The sequence below is a fragment of the Columba livia genome, chromosome 2, assembly GCF_036013475.1.
Source record: "Columba livia isolate bColLiv1 breed racing homer chromosome 2, bColLiv1.pat.W.v2, whole genome shotgun sequence".
Lineage (NCBI taxonomy): Eukaryota > Metazoa > Chordata > Aves > Columbiformes > Columbidae > Columba > Columba livia.
Genome location: NC_088603.1, coordinates 10,842,531 through 10,860,109, shown reverse-complemented (window position 1 = coordinate 10,860,109; position 17,579 = coordinate 10,842,531). Strand labels below are relative to the sequence as shown.

The window sequence follows — 17,579 nt, the reverse complement described above, 5'->3', positions numbered from 1 at the left end:
TTTGCAGTCTGCATACACATTACAGATTCTACTTATTGTTTTCCTGGTTGGTAAAACACTAAGTGTAGTGCCTGTGATTCCTACACCATAGTCATTGCAAAGCAATAATGACCCAATCCTTTTTTTCCCACCTTCTTCTCTCTCTAGAACTACATCTATAATGATCCTATCAGGTACTACATGATGCAAAACCCCAAAGAAAGAGCACCTCCTTTGGCCCGTGTGTCAACACCACATCAACAGCATGCTGAAAATCTCCATGGAAGGACCTTCAACCAACCTCAGCCAGACAGGTTCTCACCAGAGTCAGAAATGGGGCTCGACCAAAAAACCCTGCTGGCTGCAATGCACACGTACATCACTCAGAACTTGTCAGCACAAAGCAACAATAAAAGCTCCCACAGCAGGACTAAAGGGTCTCACATTTACGCTGATGGATTCTACTCTTCGCAAGTCAGTCCTTTTGATGGAACTTTTGCCAAAGAAAAAGCAGATGATGTTAAAATGAAGAAGGTGTTCCAGCCAAGACCTGCGTCTGGAGTGCTGGGGCCAACCCCTGAGATAATGAATCATAAATCTGCTTCCCCGGATGATCCAAAGGACCCTCTGAGTGTAGTGGATGGTAAAGTTGATATTTACTTATTTTAAGTTTCCCTCCTGTTTACTGAGCATTTTTGAGAAAAAAGGAAAAGAATTCGACATGCTACTGTATCTCCTACTGTTGGCATATTTCTATCTACCATAATACTCACAGTAATAACGTTCACCCTTCTAACTACTCTTTCCCTGCAAACATCTACCCACATTCTTCAACCCACCTTCCATATGCATGCAGAAATATATGGCACTCAGTAAGATGTAGCATTTATGTAACATGATATTTTCAAAGCTTTTTACAAACAACACATAATTATAGGTATACCTTTGCTGTCAAATCTGGTTTTATGCATGCACCCCACACTACATATAGGTAATATTGAAATGCCTGGTTTTGCTCTATTTCTTTGTATTTAACTAGAAATTTGGAGACTATGGGTAGAATTCAAAGTTAGACATAGAAATTAACACTGAGAGAAATTCTGGTGCAGAATACAAAGAGGGGAGGAGTCAATTAATTACGTGGACAGGTGGACACAGAGTAATAAAAGAAGGTGAAGTTACAGCTGCTTCTGGCTGGACATTCTATAACGAACAACACATTTGCTGGATTTTCCTCTTTATTTTTGCTAATGCTGCTAAACTAGAACCAGATCCTGATTTCTTTTGTACGTGATTGTTTGACAAATACTTAAATGAAGATACTGTGCCACATTTTAAGCTCTGCTTTGTTAGACGACATGGGTTTTCACATCATGGTTGGGGATCAGGCAGAGTTTAGAAAATAAGTCTCATTCCCTTCATTGTTTTTTTAAACTATTGGTATTTTTCCAGTGGTTCAAAATGCCTGAAAAATGAAGTACTTAATCCTCAGCTATTGCCAAGCAGTTACATGTGTTACACTGTGGTTATGACTATCCCAATGGATTTTGGTGATATGTAGGAGGGTTCCTTTGAATCCCTTCTGTAGTTATTGTCATCCATAAAGTGTGATGTTCTTTTATTTATTTATCTATTTATTTATTTTTAAAACAGAACACACAGAAATGTCAGAGTTGCAGCAGAGGAAAGATAATACTTGCAATCTAAAGGATGCTCAGAAGTGAAAGCTTTCTTGGTATGGTGCCCAGAGATAATAGGTTTCAAGGAATGAAGTATAATGTAAAATCAAATCCAGGTGGCACTGTAAGTCTCTTGCACAGGTTAGACAATTTTGTTGCTAGACTCAAAACAAACTAGGAACATGCTGGTTTCATTATCCTCCAGCTGTTCCACTTCACCTTTCTTGGTAGGAGCCAGCCGGGAAAAAAATGCTTAACACTTAGAGGGAATAACAGGTTTCACAATTCATTGCGTTGTACTGCTTTGACTTTGCGTACATAATGTGTCCTTTAGGAACCTGGTCCATTGCAATAGCTTGTAAATACTGCATAGACATAAAATTATGAATTGTTTGAGTAGGAAATAATATGGTTTCCTTAGTGTTTTTTAGGCAATTAATAGTCTCATAAGGAAGTGTTGAGGACAGACCCAGTGTATTTGTTGTTTAAAGTGCTGTCTGTTGGAATAAAGATGGTTTGGATTCAGATTTGCCAGGCTGACCGCACCATCTCTTTCTACTTTTAACCTTTCTCCAGTCTCTCTGGTGCTTCAGGATTTTTGTACACTAGTGGGTGGTTTCTCTCTCTCACTTTCTAAACCATAGAAGTGTTCAAAAACTGGAAAGCATGTGAGCTCAGTTCTCTGCTGCATCTGGCACAGGATTAAACAAAGAAACTTGACTGAGAGAACAATCCAGAACGTACTGAGCAGATTAGCACTGAGAATTGCTGCAAAACAGTGGCAGGTAAATTAGCTAACAAGGCACCCTGAGGGAGAAATACAAGAGAAGGAAAAGTGTAGCTATTTTTCTCCCAGATTTGGAAACTGTCACCTCTAGGAGTAGCATGATGTGCGTGGGTACTGCCTTTGTAGACACTGCAACAGCGGAATCTGCACCAGCCACATTTAGAATTTGGCTCAGTGTTAAGTGATTTGTTCTAGTCTACTCGCTTTTCTTTTTGTGTTAAATATCACAGGATACTTCCATTACTTTGGAAAGGCCATAAAATTCAGATTTTTATTTTTTTTTCAAAAATAACAAACTTTGCTGTTTATAAAACAAATATATTTTTGTACATTCTTCATCTTGCAAAGGTGTGGTCATCAATCCATACAGTTCTCAGCTGCTGAGGATAACTAATACATGGTTCGTAGGGTGACGAGGTAGAAGACGACAGGCTATCCTGTGGGACTGCTACCATTCAGGCAAGCTGGCTTTGGCAGTTGTGTCAACAGAGTATGGAGCATGATGGATACGTTATACAATAAAAAACTGTTTTCCCTTTCTAAGCTGCTATTGTTACCTACAAGGAGGATTCTACTGGTGAAGCTTATATAAGAAATTGCATCATCTAAGATATATGTGCCTTTACTGTCATCATAGTTCCAAGGCAACTATGAAAGGCAACTTGCCTTCTCCAGAAGCTGGAGCTATGGGAGAAATCTGGTTTGCCATATAAACTATATGAAATGTGGCTGAGCATTGTCGATTTAGTTTAGAAAGGGTCAGTGGGATAGTATAAGGGCTGTGCACAGGTACATGCATGTTCAAGTATGTGTGCTGCTGAAGCAATGTGCCATTGCAGTATCCATCTGCTTTTTGGTCTTTCTCCAACAATGTTTTCTGATTTTATTACACATTGGTGTTTGTAAATAGATCAGCCTTATACAGGAATATGCAGATGATACATAAGCATGGATAAGTGTCATAACAAGAAGCAGAAACATCTGTATTTAACATGGACATGTATTAATGTCATATCAGTAACCTCATCAAGTTAGCAAAACTCTTTATGTAGCCTTCCATTTCACCAGGCTGTTACAGGCATTTTGGTGACTGTTCCTCCCAGTATACTGAAAACATGGTGTTACTCATACTTACTGGATTTGGTTATCACCTTTGGTCCTTGGCATTTTAAGTCACACCTGCAGTTGTTCAGTAAAGGTAGTGTATAATGCCTGAGTTTTACTCACATTGACAAAAGTATTTGGGAGTGCGTTCAATGAACTCTGCTCAGGTGGCATTGACCAGGGCAGGAATAGCAGCATCAGAGGAGCAGGAGGCTCCTCTATAACAGGTTTATTTAATGAACCAGACAGACCTGTAGTGAGCCTGTCAGTATTCTCTGGAGTAGGGCCTGTAACTACTCATTTTCTTGTGATTCCCTGCCCCATTTCCACTTTTTCTGAGATTGATACTGCTTTGCTCTTGACTATAAACCTGTGGAAGTAGACTGGCTTGGCTAAGAAAATAGGTAAAGAGAAAAGTTAGTTTGGAAAAAATGAAATGGGGTAGAAATGAGAAGGCTATGTTGAGTAGCTCAGTAGTTGGTCTTGACAACTGGCTGTGAAACAACTGAGATAAGCAAAAATATCCAGTAGTGCTATGTTAATATAGGTCTTTTAATAATATATGTCCTGAAACATGATTGTATTTTAGATTTGTCTTCAAATATTGATGTAATGGCTGTTGACTAGCTTAAATAAAACTTAAGAGGAGAACACAGAGGCAAATTATTTTTCTGAGGCCCAATCTTGCGTTCAACTTGGAAACTTCAAGTTGCTGATTTTTCAAATCAGAATTTTGAGCTACTTTTGGGTCGAATCTACTGCTGAATTAGAGTAATTCGAACTAGCTTTTTCATCATTAATGAATTAACATTGTACAACTTTTACTCAATGTCACAATTGTTTTTGTGCTGTTCCATTTGCTAGAATTTGCTTGAAACATCTCCCTGTGCATTTTGTTAAAAACTCCATAGTTTGAATAATCACTCTTTTGAAGTATTTTAAGATGTTTTTTCCTGTTTTCAGAAAAGAGATGAATATTCAGGACCCTAAGTAACCTTAGCACTGGGTAAACTTGAGAATCTGAGAGTGTAAATTTTGAAACAATAGTGCTACTAGGCACATGGTTTTGAATTTTTCTCATAAATCCATTTTCTTCCTAAGATGTTTCTTAATAGCTTGAAAATCACAGTAACTGAATGACATTCTCAATGTGTTACAGCTAGAAAGCAGGGCTTCCATGTCTTCTAGGGGAGAAGAAATGTGGTTTCTGTTCTGAAGCTGAACAAGTAAAAAAATGCTTCAAAAATATTGTAGGAAAATAAGCGAGTGATCTTAATGCGGTCAGTATCATTTAATAGTTAGGAAACTAATCTGGATTCTGGGAAACTCATGTGCAAAGCTCTAATCAGTTGGCTGTTTGGGGCATGTTCTCTTCTTCTGCCTAAAACTGAATGTTAATGAAAGATGCTTGTGTGCCTTAGAAGCCTTTCATTCTTGAGGAAGGTATTTTCTAAGACCATTCCACATTTACAAGGGCTTTAGAAATACAGAGGTGCATTCTTGATCTTCACTAAAAAATATTATGAACATTTGTAAATATTATTCCAGATGATTGGAAAAAACCTTCAGAATCTCACTCACATTGTTAGCTGCTGCATATCATGAGCTATTCATATCAATGGATAAATGGCAAAAACTCTTGAAAAGGAAATTCACTGAAGTCGTCAGAGTCTTCATTCTTTTGTAGATGCACTGATGTCAGGTAAACAAACAGTGTTCCAAGAACACTTTTTCCTACTGTGATGTGCTTTGCAATATGTCTTTATACATTTAGTTGAAAAGTTTTAGTTTTGATTTGGAACTGACATATATTCTGTATTTTCTTTGCTGACTTTATTAGCTCCATTTCAATAATTTACGTTTTCCTGTCAGGTTATTGTATGATAGTTCTATAAAACACAAGAATAGAAATGATACGTAAGCAGGTACAAGGCTTCTGTGGTAATCTAGCAGTGCTGGTATTTTCTACAGCTTAAATTGCTTATTTTTTTTTCCTGAAAATGTAAGTCTGTCAGCTTTTCGTGGCCTGGAATGTAATCTAAACATTTCTTTCCTCAATTTGACAGACAAAACATTCATCGCCGACAAATCAAAACAGTAATTATTGTTTTCCAAGATTAATCAATACAATTTAGAAGATTCCTCCATTACATACGCATGTATATAATGGACGTATATCCATATCCACTTCTAATTGAAGAGGAGCTTTTTGATTGAAAGGCAAAGTGTCTCTTTTCTTATTTTGTCCAGAACTCTGTATAGCTATTTACCTTGCAAAAAGCAAATCACCAAAGACACCTAATCTCTAGTAAACAGCAGTGTTGTTTGCATTATCTTAGTGCTGCTAAAAAAAGTTAAGCTACCTTAACACTTGTCTTCAGTATTTTGAGTCGGTTTAGACAAGGAAACCATACTCTTCTTGTAAAGAAAAGGTGACAATTTTATACTCCTCTCTCTAGGATAGTTTCCTGGCTTGTAGTGGCAAGTATCTATCTCCCAGTGCCTGGCATGGCTCACCTTCTCATAAACTCTAACATCCATTTAAAATATTGTGTTTTCTGTAAAGGTGGCTGCATGAATATGTATGCAGTCTTTTGGAAAACAGATATTCTCCATGAAGGAAAACCTCATTTTTTAGGTAATGTGGAAGATATATATTGATACAAACACATATTTAATGTATGCAGCTAAATCTTATGCTTTTATTGTTTTGTGATCCAGAGAATATTATTAAAGATGTATTGAAGAACCTAGAGAAACACCAGGTGAACGTGGAGAATCTCAGCTCAACAGAATTGGATGAGATTGCTGATACTATCGCCAGTGCAATTCAAACCATTGGCATTCAGGAAGAAACAGAGGAGAGTACTGGAAAAACTAGAGAAGACAAAACAGAAGCACAAATGAAAAAAGGAGATGTCCAAGGAAAGGCAGAGACACAGACTGGATTAATGGAAAACAGTGTTAACAAACCAGGTATTAATTCTAAGAGTTAAATACAGCAAAAGATTTTTTTTTTTTTTTGTGAAAGAGTTTTAAAGAGGATAGGAGGGAAAGTTTCTTTGTTTTTCCCCAAAGGCTGCATAATTCCAGCCTGGTTGTTTTCTTTTTACAGCAGATACTTTATTTACTGAAAATGCGTCTTTTTTGAACCCTTGATCTTCAAGATTCACAAACAAGATAGATCTATGCACCCAATTATATTGAAATACAAATTGCTTTATGTTGTGTTGTCTAATTTTCATTTCTTGGAAACGAGACGTGTAAGCAAAACGTTAATAAAAATCATTACCTTTCAATAATGTATTTTGAATTTTAAAAGTTGTGGTTTACAGATAATCATTCTTTAATGTACCACAATTACTTGCAGAAGAAAGTCTTGGGTACAGGTAGAAAACTACTTGTTCCCTTTCCTGCACAGGGAAACAAAAGAGTTGTTACTGGACACATATTTTCCTGGTGATGCAGGAGTCAGGAACTCCAGTAATTGCCATTAATGTGTTCATACCACAGTGGGACATAAGTTAACACCCATTCTCTGTTGTAGGAATGTTATGATATCTAGGATACCAAAAACATATGCTATAAGTGATAAACAGTGATTTGAACTTACTGTTTTTTTTTTCATGGTGCTATATTGAAATACTTACTAGTTAGGGATATTCTGGGTATTTTAATTGTCAGTTCTTTTTGTAGATTAAAATGAGCAGACCAGAGGGTTTGTCTTGAATCATGCTGGGAGAGATGAATAAGACTCAGTTCATAAACCAACGAGCCAGCATTGTTAGACTGAGGTTAATGACATGACTGCATAACATCATTGTAGTTAAACCATGTCATGGTTTTGGTAGATATCTATTGAATTAAGTCTTCTTCTTCCATAAAAATATGTGTAAGGGATGTATGTATTTACTTTTTCTTTAGTATAAATTCCCATTCAGCTAGCTAGAGCCATTTTAATGTGTTTTTTTTTTTTTTCTTAGCTATTGATAAACTGATATGAAGATTGGACACTTAATTAGCAAAATAACACTATTACATTGGCTCTTGAAGTACTCTGTCTATTGATCTTGCATTAATTTGCTATCGAAGTGGGGTTAGAATGACAATACTGAATTATACAGTGCTCTTTACTCTGCCCTTTCAGCTTTGATGTCTTAATGTTTAAATTGCTTGAAAAGGCCACCACTACAAAGTCATCCTGTAAATGGTGTTTGCTTCATATATGATGTTTTCCCTTCATAACTATGTATTTGTGCTTTTCATATCCTACAGACAATGGAGTACGTGAAGCCAGTGCAAGAACTGATAAAGAGGTAGAGTACCATTATTTAAACAAAATAAGTATTACATCTCGGAATATCAGGTTAATATGTAGTGAAGGTCAAACATTTCTGAAACAAAAGACTTGTTTTATGTCTTGCGTGGATGTAATTCAGTAGGCATATTGTTGTTCATACTTTGAAATGTTAAATGAACATTTATTTAAACCTAAAGCAAAATGAGTTTTGTAGTTCAAAAAACCAATATCAAGTCCAGTTTTGCCTTTCTTTCATTCATAAATAGACAGGATTCATAACAGATCACAAAGTTCAGACAATTTCAGGCTTTTCCTCAGGTTAGTAAGAAAATGACCATATGACTTTTGTATTAATAGACTATACCATATCAGTAAGAGTTTGAAAAGTTATATTCAGGTTTAGTTCAGTATAACATTCCTGGTTTTAGTTCTAAAAATAATGGTATTCCTTTAACACAGGATAACACTGCAAAACAGGTTAACTTCTTGAATGAGAATGCATTACGTGAAAATATGCGTAAAGACTTTATACCTGAAGTCTCTACTAAGACAGAAACCAAGAAATCTGAAGACACTGACTCTTCTTCCTCAGAAGAAATAAATGATGGTGTGGAAAATGTAAAAAGCGAGACTTTCTCAAGGGAACTGACAGCGGCAGAGAACAGTGAACCTGACTCCAAAGACCTGAGTGAGACCAGCTACTGGATTAAGAATGCTTTAATGCAGGATGGAAACTCCTATAAAGAGCCTCAAAAAAATACGGGACAAGGCTTACAACTTGAAGTGAAGTCTTCTGAGGAGAAAGAATATGGATATATTGTTACAGTGAAAGAGTAAGTATAGCAGCCAATTTCAATGTCATTTTTAACCGGAGAAAAGATAAAGTCATTGCACCTCATGAAATATGAATGTACAAGAGGAAAATGCCACAGGCCTGATTTTTAATCCATCTGAAACTGTTTGGAATCTGTTCAGTACTTTGATGAAAATACAGGAAAAAAAGTTTAATTTTCTTATAGTTGTCGTTCCTCCTATTTAGTTTGTAGGTCTTTTGCTTAGACCTCTCTCTGTCTTCTCATGTTCCAGTGACCTTCCAATATGTCAGTACACGTTCTTATGGTTAGGATGTGGGCTTTAAATATTTGACTTGAAAGTAGCCTAAATATCAATGCCTGAGTCATTCTTTCAAAAAATGACACACCGTAATAAAGCACAATATTTTCTCAGTGGTTTCATTTTGATCTGAAAATAACATGTATTGGAATCAAAACATCACATATGCAGCTAGTTTAGAAAGAAATACCTAGTGATTTCAGGTCATGTCACTAATGAATTTGACATTTAATATTATACTTTCCAAAGACAGCTTTTTTTTTCCTCTTGCGATACACAGTTTATTATGGGAACGCTTTGGAGTTTAGAATGATGTGGGCACTTCTACGTCCCTTTTCCCACTGTGGGAACAATGTTATATTTGATTAGTAATCCCAGCTCATCTTCTGTCAGAAATTAGGAACTTCAAGAATAGGCTTACAAATCTCTACCCAGTATTACAGAGAAAATGAGACAGAAACTTCTGTAGCATGCATTTATTCTTTTGAACATCTCAAACTTATTACTGGGATCAAAGGTAATAGAAAATAGAAGATTCTTCTTTTTTACGGCACTGTGTTGCCTTGAAATGCATGTGGTTGAGTGACAGAGGACAGCTTCTTGTTTGGCTTCTCCCAGGGGCTACACTTGAGAAAGATGGGATCATGGAGCAAGGATGCCATTTGGGGGAAGAGATTATAGATGGTGCATGGAGGGAGGGGCAGAAGAGAGTGAAAGCCGGGGCTCGGCAGCCTGCAAACCTCAGAGACAGAGGCCTCCCAAAATGTAGGGAACACACACTCACTCCTCAGAGATGACAGAAGAAATAGATTTCATAAGGACTCATGGGTTACCCTGCAGAAAATAAAAGTTACTTAGTTACTGGAATGAGAGATGCTTGAAGGAAAGTGCTCACCTTGTGAGGACATAGAGTGGGGATGAGAGTTATATTAACAGTTCCTTGCATTCCTATCATGTCTCATTCTGAGTTTTATTTTTACCATTTTAGTGTTGAATTTTATTAACTTCCTAAAGAAAACCATCTCTACTGTTTAGAGAAGACCTTTGGGGAGTTTCAAAGTACTTGCTTTAAGAAAAGTCCCAAACAATTTGGATCTTCATACTTGTGTTAACTTGTCTGTGTGTTAATGATTATTTCATAACTAAGTGCTTTGGATTTAATTAACCAGTTTTAAACTGCTTTTACAATGGCATTTTTCAGTTGTTTTCCTGTAATGCTCATTTTTGTTGACTTGTTCCTGCAGCAGGCTTGACGTTCTTAAGAACCTCGTCCAGGACAAAGTTAGTTATTACAGAGTATTATTCCATTTCTTTGTCCAGGTCATAACTTAGTCCTTCAAGTAGGTTACACTTCTGTTTGCGTTTTGCCAAGGGGGGCACTCAGGAGTTTTCTTTTGTGTTTTTGAAAGCCGTTTTCCAGAAATTGATGGTATTCTTTAGTGAAACCATGCTTCTTGGTTCCTGCCTGTGAATGCCGTGTGAAGCATTAAAAGCCAGTTTTTCCCCAGCTCAGTGCTACTGCCCCCAGGCCTTTTAACTCACATCAGTCTGGAAATCACTTTAAATCCAACAGTATCTTCATGACACCATCTCATTTGACCATCCAGACTTATTTGGCTTATAAATTCTCTAAAAGCTTAGAGCTTTCACAGCTCTGTGTAGCTGGATATATTCTGAATTTTGGTCTTCACGGCATGTAGATTCTTCACTGTGTCATCTTATCTGGTTTTCTTCCTAGCTGGTCCCCTGCTGATGAGTTTTCCCTGGATTATGTCTATTATTATTCAATGAAACTTGCTGAATAGGGTCATTTGTCCAAAAATTCTTGGTCCTAGAGGACTCCATATACAAAAATATAATTTAGCATAGATTTGTTCAGCTTCTTTGCTATTTTCAATGCCAGAAAGATAAAAAGTATTTTTCTTATATACTAGATTATTACAGTTTTAGTAAGTTTTGGGCAAGGTGCTTTTAGATAAACATTGGGATGTTGTTAATTCTCAGCAAAGATGAGAAAAAAATTGCAATGTCTTAGATGAAACTATTTCAAATGGTTTGAATTCGGAAACATGTTTATCAAAACAATTTTAGTTTTTAATGGTAACCAGATCATTGTATAATGCTCTTGCTATCTGTATTCATAAAACTTAACTGATAACTCCTCACTACTTTCTTAGAACTTTGAGTACAACTAGATGTCATCTTCTCCAAAGTCACCGTGGAGAAAAAGAGAAGAAGCTTTCATGCTTGTTTTCAGTTCCTAATCTAAAATGAGATAATTGTTAATGAGAATTAGGTGATAGAGCTGAACTAAAGAACAATTCCTTTTGTACCAGGATTATGTCGTATTCAATCTTCAGCAAATAGATTTTGGTTCAGGGGTCTTAGCCAGTGACTTATAACTCTTCAATGATTTGACCCTCAGCATTTCAACTCCCAAATATACTGGTTTAATTTTTGTTGTTGTGGTTAAACTTGTTTGTTTTGAATAGGTTCATCTGAAATGTATGAGTAAAATTAAAAACTCACATGTTACAAAAAAAACCCCTTAGATTTTCTGGAATCTTATAAGATGAACAAAACCTGTTTAGGAGATTCCACGTACTAAAAATGGACTTGTATGCTCTGCAGGAACAGTGAAGTACTGTCTACAGCAGTCGAGGGATCTGTTGTGTGCTAGTATTTCCCACAACCATTGCTTGAGTACATAAAGTGGCCTTAGAGAGCAATTGGATCAGTGTAGCTGAGAGTTTTGATGATGCCTTGTTTTCATGAATGTTGCTGTAATTCCATTTTTTTTATTGCGGGACAGAGGGTAGACAATGGAATGCTTGTTAACTATCACTGCATAGAAAAGAAATTTTGAAGTCCATTTAAGGAACATTTTTTTAGTAAGCTTCCAGTATAATTCAGTTTCTGTCCTGAAAATCTCACTGGATGTTTGCAGTAAATAAATAGTATTAATCAATGGCATAGGTGCATGGTACACATTTGTATATAACTGTGCGTGCATATTACATTCATACAGTGAAGAGGCTGGAACTACTCCTAGTCAGATCTGTGTCTATCTGAAATCACTCCTGTTTGAGAGGTGATCGTAGTCTGTAAGTACTCAGAAAATTGATTTCACAACTGATAATTGATATTTTGTGTTTAGATCTTTATGCTTTTTTCAAAAGTACTCTAAAAGAGAGAGGAAGCTGGACCTAAAAGTAGGCACAAAATGTATCTTTCTAATAACCTGAGTGTTAGTCAGATTCATTTGTAAAGTAACTTTCTTCCATTAATTAACACATTTAAGATTTTAAACCTAAAATTATGATTTAGGTGGTTTTTGTTTGTTTGTTTTTAGTCCACTCTTAACTTGTGCACACCAAATGAAATACCAAAATATAACGAGAGGTACTTATTTATTTTCCAATACTACAATCTTTGTATGTTTTGCTTCTTCCTCCATAAAGCAATAGGTCGTAGTTTCAACCCATCAGTTTTTATTAGCCACGATGTTTTGGAGCAGCAAAGCTTCATTTTTACAGCTGCAACAGCGGGCTTTTGGTGAGAAAGGGAAGTAGTCCAATGTATTTGTACACTGGGGATAATAGCTTGAGTTCTTTTCACCTTCTGATCTGAAAATGGAACTGAAAAGATTATACTCAGTGGTGTAGTTGACAGATGTCAGGGGTGATCCATTCACTATTAGATTCTCAGGCTTCCATGGCTTTGCGAGTGTGACCCAAGGAGATATTAAGACTGCTTCAGTGAACTCCTAAGATGCCAGCTTTTAATTGTGCCACAAAGCAAAGATAAACATTTCCATGTAATACTTGAAGAAAAGATTTGTGATAGTTTAAAGACTTGTCAAAACGGCAGTCTGATCGTCAATGGCAAGAACAATAGGTCACTCCTGCTGTGTTTGTTGAGTGACCTTTCAGATGGTTGGAGCAGTGCAATCCATACCAATCCATAATATCCATCAGCTCTAAGCTTCAGAATGAATTGACAGTTTCAGTGTAGAAAATTGTCCAGCAAATCCTCCACCGTGCTGCTTCAGCACTTTATTATGCTGAGAAACCAATCAAATTGGGTGATTTACTTTGTTTACTCTTTTCTCTTTCAAAAAAAAAAAAAAAAGGTATTCTACCACTGTAGCATTTGTGTGAAAAAAAAACTTGTTTCTTTCTTAGTGTAACTGCTTTGAACTGTTTCTACTAATTTTAGCTCTGAAATTCTCAACTAATATTATAGAGTACAGGGTGTCATTTTCATTTCTGTGCTACTTGGGCCTCTCCATTATGGTGGGAACACATCAATGTGAGCTCCCAAATCAGAGAAGTTTTTGCTTTTGGAGCAAAGTACTCTTCCTATTTTCTGAACTTCTAGTTCTTGAAGTATGCAAAACTTTTTTTTAGTTGGAAATAATGCCAACTCTCCCATTTGTCTGGCAGGATATACTCTAAGCTGAGGGCCAAGATGCCACAATCAAAATATTTAAAAGATATTTAGCTTCCTGAGTCCCCCATGTGGAAACCCAAAGCCTGGCTTTCCAGAACATGTAGTTCTTACAACCTTCAGTAAAACTAAATGCAAGCTGCTGCATGCTCAGCATCTTAAATAGTCAAGCTGGTGTGCATTAAGAAAAGTCTTAATTTAACAGTAGGAAGTTCATCACTTTTCTCTGCTTATCATAGTCTTTTGAGCTTAAAAGTCAAGTCGTGCTTTTCCAAAGCCATGCTTGGAGCTTGGACACTCGGTGCAAAGGAACCCATCCCATTTTGCAATTTATCAGCATGCCTGTGCTTTGAATTTTTTTATATAAATACAAGATCGCAGACAGCTCATGGCAGCTCTGTTAGCTCGTGAGCCAACTTGTGGCATTGTTGTATCAGTCAGTTCCTGGATCTTTCATGTTTTGTCATATGTTAACTATCAATTCCAGACTGTCTATTTACAATTATATAGGCCGTAAATCTGTTCACAACATATTAACTTAATTGGATCATACATGCAATTCTATGCATTTAATTTAGGGTAACTGGCATTCTGCTCAGATGCTGCAAAAAAGCTGAAAATGGATCTTGTGTTCATAACATAAAATTGCTATGGAATATGATTAGTCTTACCCATTTAACGTACTGAAGGGTTAGGTTAATTCCAAATGCTTGATATTCTTTTTCCACTTTTACAAAGGTGATAAATGATACTGCTCTGCATATAATGATTACTTTCTGCAGGATGTTGTTCAGGTTAGGACCCTGAAGCTGGGTTGTGCAGAACTCTTGGTTTATTCCCCAGGTTTTCTGTTTTCCTAGGCAAGTCATTAAAGCATTATATTTTTTTTTATCTTCATTATTTGTTTCCCCTATCAGGTTAAAATATTTAGTGCATTTTAATTGCATTTTAAAATGATATTTAAAGTAAATAGGAGAAAATGAATCACAATATCTACAGCAATGAAACAGAGCTGAGAGGTTTTATTGTTCCTTGTTATTGGAAGAGATCTTGATATTTTTTAGAAAGTGAGCTTTTTGTGTTCCATGAAGCTTTTCAGATCATTTTTAGAAAATAATGACAAAAAGTTCTTGTCCTTTAACATATATACACAAACAGAAACACTGAGTTTATCTTCTATGCTTATCTCAATGTCTTCTTTGAAATTGCTATTCTACCTGGTAGTGCATATTCTTCACTTAACTTTTACAACTAACTTAAAAAATAAAAACAATTATAAACATACCTAAAACACAAAAGCTCTTGCTACTCATGTCTGTTAAAATCAGCAAGGAACAGCATTGCTGACATTAAAAAGATTAAATGAAAGATTTTTGCCCTCACTTTGTCACTTTCCATAGCAATCTCCACCCTTGTATAAGTAAGTTCCATAAATGTCCATCATTCATTTTAAAGCTGGAAGTTTTGCCTCTGATAACATAACTTGACCTAAATAATACAGGTGGAAAATACTTGTTTATGAATTTATCCAGTAGAGACAATTATGTCATTGTATCTCAACACCATAACTGGTGGAGAGACATAAATCTAGAATCTTCCTTGGCTGACTTTTCATGTGTAACTGTTCACACTCCCTAGAGTTTTCTAGACATAAAATAATTTTTCCCTCTTTAATGCTCCAGATTTCTTGTGATATTTAGAAAATGACAGAGACCATATCCCCCACTTTATTGCTTCAGTGCCTTAATTCTGATATTATATAATTCCCATAGGAAAATGATGTTTCATGCATCTTATTCTTGCACAAGAAAATAAAAGCAGCAGTTGCTGTAGCTTTTCCATAGAGAGGAATATCTGCTGCATTTTTCTTTTCAATATGATAGTTCAGCTTTGAATGTTTTGGATTTCTTCTTATCTGTTGTATGTGCAGAAATAAGATGATAGTCTGTTCTACTTCTGTTGCCCTTAGGTTTCGAGCTTCCAAAATCTGATGAAATATATTATCCCAGAATATGATTCTCACCTGCTGATGTTGATCACTTTACAAGAGAACACTCCCTCCATCTTTCCTTTCTCTTCTGCTTTCTGTCAGGACCAGCTCTGCATTTTTAGCTCCAGAGGAACATCCAGAGCAAAATTTTGAATTGGTGTACCTAGTGACCATCTGATCTGTCACACTAGCAGCAGTAACGGCAAGGAATCACTCTGGTCATTTGAACTGATGAAAGGCAATGGGTAATTGTAGGAGCACGCCTGGAGTTCTAAGTAGTGCCACGGGGACTAGCTCACATTTATGTCTCTCTGCTCAGCTGAAGAGATGTGGCCTTGTTTCCCAGAACAGACATTTCCATTTCTGTCCTTCCATGCCTTGTGTGCCCCATTAGTACCCCTTGTTTGGGTCTCACGTGCTGGCTCTTTGAGGAAAGCCACTGGTGCAGGTACCCCTGACCTCTCCAGGTGCACGTTCAGGTTCTCTGCTGTCTCCAGGTGATGGACCTTTAATCACTGAGGCTGCACATTACATATTGGCCCCTCATCATAAGAAGGATGTTGAGGTACTAGAGAGAGCGCAGAGGAGGTGACGAAGCTGCTGAGGAGTCTGGAGCATGTCTGATGAGGAGCAGCTGAGGGAACTAGGACTGTTCAGCCTGGATAAAAGGAGCTTGAGGGGAGAACTTATCACTGTCTAGAAAACTACCTGAAAGGAGGTTGTAGCTTGGAGGGTGTTGGTCTCTTCTCCCAAGTATCAAGTGATAAGGCAAGAGGAAATGGCCTCAAGTTGTACCAGGGGAGGTTCAGATTGGATATTAGGAAAAAAATACTTCCCAGAAAGGGTTGTCAAGCATTGGAACAGGCTGCCCAGGGCAGTGGTGGAGTCACCATCCCTGGGGGGGTGTAAAAGACATTTAGATGAGGTTCTTAAGGACATGGTTTAGTGCTAGAGTTAGGTTATGGTTGGACTCAATGATCTTGAGGGTCTCTGCTAACCGAAATGATTTTATGATTCTGTTCTATATCCCAGAACTGGGGATGGGGCTGGGAGCTGTGCTTTGTTTTCATAAACAGTGGTTCACTGTACCACAGTCAGTTTTTGGGTGAAATTACCATGTAGTTCATTACAAAGGAGTGATAAATTTTAAGCTTTTGAAATTAGTGAGAAGGAGAAAGCCAAAGATCCGGATTCCTGGGAATGCAGCAAACTGAATCATAATGCAGTGTATTATGTACCAGTACTCCTTCATCAGGGCTGTTCTATCCAGTCCTGGGAAGCTCAGATATAAAAATGCCATCATTTAATTTTCACACCTGAAATTTTTTCAGAATTTCTTAACCTCTAAAAATTAGAATGAAGTTATTTTAATCTCACTCTAAATCACTTTTATGCTCACAAATACAATTTCGTAAGAAAATCGGTGAGAACTAATTTGGAACACACAGAATAATCAGATCTGAGAAAATATTTAAATTTATCTTTCAAGTAGATATTCTGGTTTTCCACTGCCACTTGTTTGAAGAGGATATGTCACAATCTAAAGACTAGGTCTATTTGCTGTGGAAATAAATTTAGAGTTTATTTCCTAAAAGTGCAAAGATTGCTTTTTAAAAAAAGTCAGTTTTAAAAGCTTTGAAGTTTGTATCTCTTACAGATTTTTTTTTTTGTTTCTTCAACATCTTTCTTTTAACAGTAGGTTGTTGGATGTCTTTTGTCATTTTAAAGTTATATTTTAAATTTAAACCATTTGCATAATAAATTGGCCTGGGCTTTAAGCTGCCTTGAAGAAAGAGGAAAGATATGAAGGAAGGGAAAGAATGAAAAGTCAGAAATGCATCAAAATGTGTATCCTGAGTTATCCTCAGTCTCATTTATCAGTTACTTATATGAAGGAGTAATTTGAAATGAAAGAACAGTTTTGTATTTTCGAGGCTTTTCTGCATCAGAGATTCAAGGTTCATGACAAGTGGACTCCAGTGCTGTTTCTAACATTCAGCTTAAAATGCATTAAGGGAATACTTTGAGGTCCATTTTAGCCTCAGAAAGGAGGCCATCACAATTAGGGCACAGATTATTGCCATTATTTCCATGCTTCTGCTGGAGACAAAGCATCTGTATGAATTTGTTGCTATTAACACAGCTGGAGGGTAGTGCGTGTTTAAAGTAATGCAAGTA

The 17,579-nt window shown here is 36.6% G+C and overlaps 1 protein-coding gene across 3 annotated transcripts in view; it reads left to right on the top strand.

Moving 5' to 3' along the window:
• Positions 1 to 17,579, top strand: part of PTPRN2 (protein tyrosine phosphatase receptor type N2) — a 647,850-nt gene that overhangs the window by 247,025 nt on the left and 383,246 nt on the right. For all 3 annotated transcript variants that reach the window (XM_065050472.1, XM_065050473.1, XM_065050471.1), the window contains 4 exons: positions 148 to 622; positions 6,271 to 6,525; positions 7,825 to 7,865; positions 8,309 to 8,682. In XM_065050472.1, coding sequence (XP_064906544.1) covers positions 148 to 622; positions 6,271 to 6,525; positions 7,825 to 7,865; positions 8,309 to 8,682 — 1,145 coding nt within the window. The remainder of the gene's footprint in view (positions 1 to 147; positions 623 to 6,270; positions 6,526 to 7,824; positions 7,866 to 8,308; positions 8,683 to 17,579) is intronic.